The sequence below is a fragment of the Diplotaxodon limnothrissa genome, linkage group LG1 (genome assembly GCF_057381915.1).
Source record: "Diplotaxodon limnothrissa isolate DT_005_m linkage group LG1, D_limnothrissa_male_GT1.1, whole genome shotgun sequence".
In the NCBI taxonomy this organism is placed as follows: Eukaryota; Metazoa; Chordata; class Actinopteri; order Cichliformes; family Cichlidae; genus Diplotaxodon; species Diplotaxodon limnothrissa.
This window is the reverse complement of record NC_140596.1, coordinates 26,645,406-26,652,154: the sequence shown is the minus strand read 5'-3', so window position 1 is coordinate 26,652,154 and position 6,749 is coordinate 26,645,406. Positions and strand designations below refer to the sequence as shown.

At 40.9% G+C, this 6,749-nt stretch overlaps 1 protein-coding gene across 2 annotated transcripts; it reads left to right on the top strand.

Moving 5' to 3' along the window:
- The first annotated feature begins 577 nt into the window (after positions 1 to 577).
- LOC146639885 (uncharacterized) lies at positions 578 to 2,557 on the top strand. Of its 2 annotated transcripts, XM_085356178.1 has the most exons (3): positions 578 to 871; positions 1,029 to 1,142; positions 1,320 to 2,557. In XM_085356178.1, the coding sequence occupies exons 1-3, from the start codon at positions 637 to 639 to the stop codon at positions 2,555 to 2,557; spliced, it is 1,587 nt and encodes a 528-aa protein (XP_085212304.1). In that variant the 5' UTR covers positions 578 to 636. The 2 variants fall into 2 exon arrangements, with proteins under 2 accessions (XP_085212304.1, XP_085212310.1); XM_085356184.1 differs by lacking the exon at positions 578 to 871 and having other exon boundaries at positions 976 to 1,169.
- The last annotated feature ends 4,192 nt before the right edge of the window (positions 2,558 to 6,749 follow it).

Sequence of the window (6,749 nt, the reverse complement as noted above, 5' to 3'; positions counted from 1 at the left end):
TGCTACTGTGAACCGAGGAGCTATTGTCTTGATGTGAGCTTCTACTCAGGGTTTTTTCTTCCAGTTTAGAGCAGAAATGCTTTTGTTAAGATACTGGATGTTGTGTTTTTCTCCATAATTTTAATTACAAGCCAGATATATTTCTACTAATGAAATTAGTTTGCTAACAGCAACACGGGTGAGTCAGTTGGGCTTGTGATTCATGATTCATGAGTCAGTAAAGTGATTCTCGAGTCTTGAACGATTCGTTCATGATTCGTGCATCACCAGCCAGAGCGATAGTGGCTGAGACGCAGCGGAGCGGAGGTGTAAGTGCCTGGCTTAAAACAGGACATGTTAGCTGCATTTAACCTTCAGTTACTCTTTATATAGTTAGGTAGGAGTCAGGCCATGTTTCTTTTTAGCTGAAAAACATTACACCCAGGTAACCTGCAGTGTTGAAAACGTGTTTTCCGACGATGTTTGCTACCCTGCAATTCGTCCTCGTGTAGTAAAATCAGCGACATTTGACCGTCCTGTTGCTCCCATTGACATTTATATAGGGCTTCGGAGCGTGATGTCACGGGGGTGGGCGTGGAAAGGATTTTGGCCCGATTCACCATTTTGGGGGTCTAAGCTAGGAGCGATAGCATAGCCATGGTTCGTACTTGCTGTGTGCTCGGCTGCAATGTTCGATCTTACGACCGGCACGGGAATAAGGTTGGATTGTCTTTTTATGCTTTCCCAACCTGGAAGCAACGTGAAGGAGCTCATGTATCGGATGTTACCAAACGAAGGCGTCTAGCCTGGATAGCAGCCGTGAGACGAGCTGATATCAAGTTCTGTTACGTCTCCAGATATCAGCTGGTGTGCTCACGACATTTTCATTCCGGTAAGTTCTAAATATGTTCTTATCACACTTTATAGCTGAATAATATTACCGTTGATGGTCTCGGAAGTTATAGAAATTGTGATCAAACATCGAATGGAGTGACTTTGCAGACATATGTGCTATGTAACGATTCGCTAATTGTTTCGCACAACTGTAGGGAAGCCTGCCTATGAAATGGATCAAACAAATCCAGACTGGGTACCAACGCTACACATGGGGCACTCCGAAATCCGAACATCACATTCAGACCGTCACAGGAGGCGAACACAACGTCAACAAAATAAAGTACTATTTGGAGGTAAACGACAACCGCACCCCCAGCCACAGTCTCTTATTTTAAAAGTTGATCTTAGTCAATTAACACAAACATTTTTGAGTATTCATACGGCCTTAATGTATAAACCACTTAAAAGTTCCCTTGTGTATTTGCACTCTTTTTATTGGACAGGCTTTGACAATGGAGCAGCAGAGTGTGAAGGTGAAGCCTCAGCAGAAGTTACCACAGAAGAGCAGCCAGAGATGGACACCACCGAAGAGCAACACCATAACAACCTTGTTATTTTGGCTGAGGGACAAATTTGTGCTGGACAAGTAGAAGCAGAGGTAACGGGTGCTGATGCAGAAAACATTGATATCAGAGAGAAACAGACAGAAGATCAACAACTGACAAATGATTGTGTGCACTGTGTACAGAGCAGAGCAGAAATAAACCGGCTGCTGGAGGAGAACAGAAAGCTTAAATCAAAGTTGGACAAGACAGAGCTGAATGAAAACTTTTTAAAGGGTGACACGGAAAAAGTGAAATATTACACCGGTTTTACTTGTTTTGCTATTTTTATGTCCGTGCTCGAGAATGTAAAAGCTTTCCTACCAGCATCAAAGAAACTGTCGCATTTCCAAATGCTTTTACTCACACTTATGCGACTTAGACTTGATCTTCCTGTCCAGCATCTTAGTTATCTATTCAATGTCTCCTACAAAACTCTTTCTTCTGTCTTTTCTGATACAATTGACGTGTTGCATGCTCGCTTTGGAATACTTGTACACTGGCCAGAGAGGCACTGTTTGCAAGCAACAATGCCACCACAATTTACGGACACTTTTGGAAATCGTGTAGCCATCATTGTAGACTGTTTTGAAATTCGTACAGAACGACCATCTAATTTAAAGGCTCGTGCTCAAACGTACTCACACTACAAGGGTACACACACCATGAAATATCTGATCGGGATTACTCCACAAGGTGCAATTTCATTCATTTCTAAGGGGTGGGGGGGCCGTGCATCAGATAAACACATCACAGAGCAATGTGGCATACTTAACAAGCTGTTACCAGGGGATGTAGTTTTGGCTGACAGAGGCTTTGACATCAGAGATGCGGTGGGAATGATGTGTGCGGAGGTAAAGATCCCAGCATTTACAAGGGGCTTCTGTCAACTAGATGCCAAGGACATAGAAAATACACGAGCCATTGCACACCTAAGAATCCATGTTGAACGAGTAATTGGCAGTTTGCGCAACAAATTCAAAATGCTACACACTACCATGCCAATCCGTTCTCTTCTTCCATGTGAGGGTGAAGACGTTACCTTCCTTGATAAAATTGTGAGGGTGTGTTGTGTTTTGGTTAACATGTGCCCCAGTGTGGTAGTGAAACCAGGCACACATGAGACTTGTACTTGTTAATTAATAATTGTTTAAAAAAGGAAAACCTTTTTAGTTTTTTGTATGTGTGACTGTATGAACACATTGACATTGCGTTATGTAACCATTTCTGTACCTGTATACTATAAGCGAAAGTTTATCATCACTTTGGACTCTTTGTTTCACTAAAATTACGTTATAATAAAAGCAAGATAACAAATAACTGCTTTGCACTCTTTATTTCACACTTTGACAATTGGTACATGGTAAGTGCTGCACGTTTGAAATCAAGTTATACATATTTCAATGCACTTCTGACAAAAAACATTCTGGGCTCTTGTGTTGCAGTCTTGTGCGTTCCTCAATAGCTTCTGCCTGTTCTTCAGTTACTTTAGCTGTGTTTATGTACTTTACGCAGTGCAGTTGTAGCTCGGTAAGGCCAAGGGACTGTGCACCTGTGCTGTGCAAACACGCCAGAGACAGTGGTAATGTGGATGACTGTACAGTGTGTGATGTGTAGTATTTCTCCAATCCAGACAAACACACTGCTTTATTGTGTTTTTGAAGTGTGTCTAACACTGGTGACAACTCCTCAAACGTAGCAGAGGGAATCTTTCTTTTTGAAGGACGGCTTCTTCTGCCTTTCACCACAGACGGTCCGTTTATATTTTCATCAAGAGTCTTTTTTTGTGCTGCTGAAGATGTAAAGTCAATGTTATGGCCAACCTCTGGCTGTATCTTGGTTGTGTTCCCCGGCAAAACCCAGTAGGCTGGTTCATCTGTGACTGTCTTTGTGCCACGTATCCTCACTGTTGCCTCCACTTTAAACAGAAGTGCAGCGACATGGGTGCAGGTCTCAGCAACTCCGGCCATACAGGTGCAGTGTGCAGTTTCGACCTTCCCTGTGGTGCTTACAATTACCCATGGTCGTAATGCAGGTTCATTCAATCTTTGGGAGTGCAGTACCTGTAACATGCAAGGACAAGGTTGATGTAAAGACAATAAATGAAATGAGACAGGGAGGACACTGATTGGCGTTAATAATTTGCCCGATTATCAATGTGTTAATTTGCATCTACTATACAATTATGGGCACATAATATGATAACGATATTTTAACAGTTCAATGATAAAGATTTAACATTAATTATGGTGGGGGGTGGAAAATGGCTATGTCACTCGATGCACTCCAGCTGACTTACCTTGGTATGAATGACGACGTACTCAGATTTTGGCGGCTTGAAAATAGCCAAATCTTGCACCCAGCCATTTGTAAATTGGATATGCGCCTCCAGTGACTTGTAATTACGAAACTGGTTCGCAGTGTAAGCACTTACTCCACAAACAAGATAGGTGAAGATATCGGGGTAGGACAGTGGCGGTAAGTCGTCTGGGTCTTTACTCCACTGCCGTATGTCGTATGGGTCCAGATTTGCGATGCACTCTATTTTTTTCAAATACCGCTGCTTCGCCTCTGGACGCAATCGATCTCTATACCGTCCGTTTTCTTTCGAGCTGCTTTTAAGCATGTTTCTTGTCGTAGTCGCCGTTCCAATACAGTGTATTTGTTTGGATCGTAGACCCCGAAAATGGAGCTGCGCTCCCACAATGCATTGCGGCGTGACGTCAACTCCGAAGCCCTATAGCCTATTTAAAATCTGAAACTTAAAATTGTCTGTAGCCTGCTGTTGTTACCACTGTCCTGTTTGAAATGGAATGAGAGAAGCTGGTTATTTTGTCATATGTGCATGTGCCGATATTAAACCCAGGAGCAACATTCAGGTAAAAGTGTAAGAACAAATGATCCATCAATAAAGGATAATGTTGGATATATCTTTTATTAGATGTACTTGTGGTTTGGTTATTTGCCCTTTGTTTGAAAGTACACTGAGAGAGGACTTTTTATTAGTGATCTTAATAGTATTTTTTTCATATTAATGTAATTTTTCATCTAATTGAATACAATCTATTTGTGTATGATTGTCAGTCCAAAGAAGGAGAGAGGGAAGAGGGGAACGTGTGGAGAAAGTACAAGGTCAGGAAGAACCAGGTAAGGAAACAGACAGGGAATAGCGACAGGCACAACAGAAACTGTTAAACTGCTTGAGACAGTTGATCACCAAAAAGTGATTTGCCAACCTCAATGTGAGGCGACATAGGTTAAAATAAAAGAAAAAAATCTGCAGAGCCATAGTAGTATCTGCAGTAAAGATCTTTTCATACATTGTACCATAGGCAAAGTTGCCTCCATTTTTTTTTATCAATATTTTCTACATTTCAAGGACTCTATTTTTGGAGTGTATTTTTATGTATCTATTGTATTATACATACATATTAAAAGTGAATCTCTGTCCAGAAAATGCACTCAGTTTACTTCTTACTCACTATGATCATCATTCATCATTTTCCCACAGTAATTAAGGTTACCATATGTATTTGTTTTTATTCCAATCCATTCTTCTTTTGCAGGATTTAAATAATCTTTATCAGATTTGATTGTTTTGTTACAGATTTTAAAAAAAGGGCTTTTTTCTTTCACAAATGTGGGGATTAAATTGTGTTAAAATGTACAAAACAATGATGTCATGTTTTGTGACGAGGACCCAGGCAGAGAGAGACTTGATAAATTTAAGAATCCAATGATTTAATAAAGAAATTTGCAGACTTGCACAGTAATGGTAAAATTATGATGACTGATAACAGAGATGAAGACAACAGGGACAGGGAGGAACAGGGGTTTAAATGCACCAAGGAGACAGTCAGAGGAAACTCGGGACAACTGGAGACGTTTAAGGATGCAGGGACTAACAGAGACAGGGAAGAAGTATCATCGTGACGAGTAAAGTTTATCTTGCCTGGCTGGGCAGCTCTCTGGGTGCTAAGCACCCCCAAAGCTCTGATCCTAGAATTGCCCCTGGTTCTACATAAATACACCACAAATTAAATCAAAAGTCCCACAATAAACTGAGCAGAGACAGAACTGAGAAGTGAAGGGAAAGAGAGATCTGCTGACCAGTTAACCGACCATCTGACAAGGTCTGTTTGCTGTAGCCTGCCAGCTGGTGAATACCTTCAGCACCGTAAGCAGCACAACTGTCCCCATCTGGAGAAGAGCCAGAGACAAACATCTCCCCAGTGATGCAATCAGCCATTTGGGAAAGCAAAGCAGGTGCTTGCCAAGCTCCACCAGTGGCCTTGATTTAGCTTTAGCTGGCTGTAGAATGCTTTTCACTGAGTGGTTTAAAATCAAACCAAGGTCTTTTTTGTAGTTCTCTGCAAGAATGTAAGAGCAATAGCCTGCTACCTCAGTGTCAGGTTACTGTAAAATGCATGCTTCAGTAGAGAATTCATTTGTATTTTTACCCCTTTTTCTTTCCAATTCCACTGAGAACTGCATCTATCTTGGTGTTATATACTTTTTGTTAAGGGTCTCGCTTTTTATTTTGATCTTGGGAATGTGTGTGGGTGTTCTCCTCTATATTTCCAGATGATGTGCCATGATCTTAGTATAGATAATTAATTTGCTACAAACATGAATCTGATTTACAAGTGATTCTGCTTCTTAAAATAGATGTAACCGATGTGTAATTTTTGTTTTATTCTTAATAAATTCAGCTTCAATTGATATATTAATGCACAAACACAGAAGTTAATTAACTTATCAGGCCTTAATTAAATTGTAAGGTAGGTCAGCCTAAATAAGAAGTGATTAGACTCCTCAAGCCTTTGGCAACACTCAGTAGTCCCTGGCTCTTAACAACTGGATCCAACATCAAGTCTTGAAGTTAACGATTGCCTACAAATCAGGGCTGGTGTGTATAATGCACCACCAGTCAATATTTTTAGTTGACCTGCAGACTTCTGCTCTGCAGGTGAATACATCAACAACATTCCCTATCATCACTTTTCATGATCTACCTACAGATCATAATAAGATCATCAGGATTAAGAGAATTCAAAAAGAGAGGCAATCTGTGCATGAAAGAAGAAGGAAATTAACACTGAATCTCAAAATACTTGTTGAAAACCACAAAATAAAGATCCATAAACACTGCTTCCTTCTCTAAACCTGAGCTCATTTAAGATGGACTGGCTGGACAAGGTAACTTGTCCAGAGGTTAGGCCAGTCTAAATCTGATCTTCTTCCAGGCTAAGAAGAGAGGAGCCCACCAAGTGTTTCTTTGGGAGTTGCCTGGTTGCTGGAAAAGATGTTTTGCATCAAAGCTGATGCAAA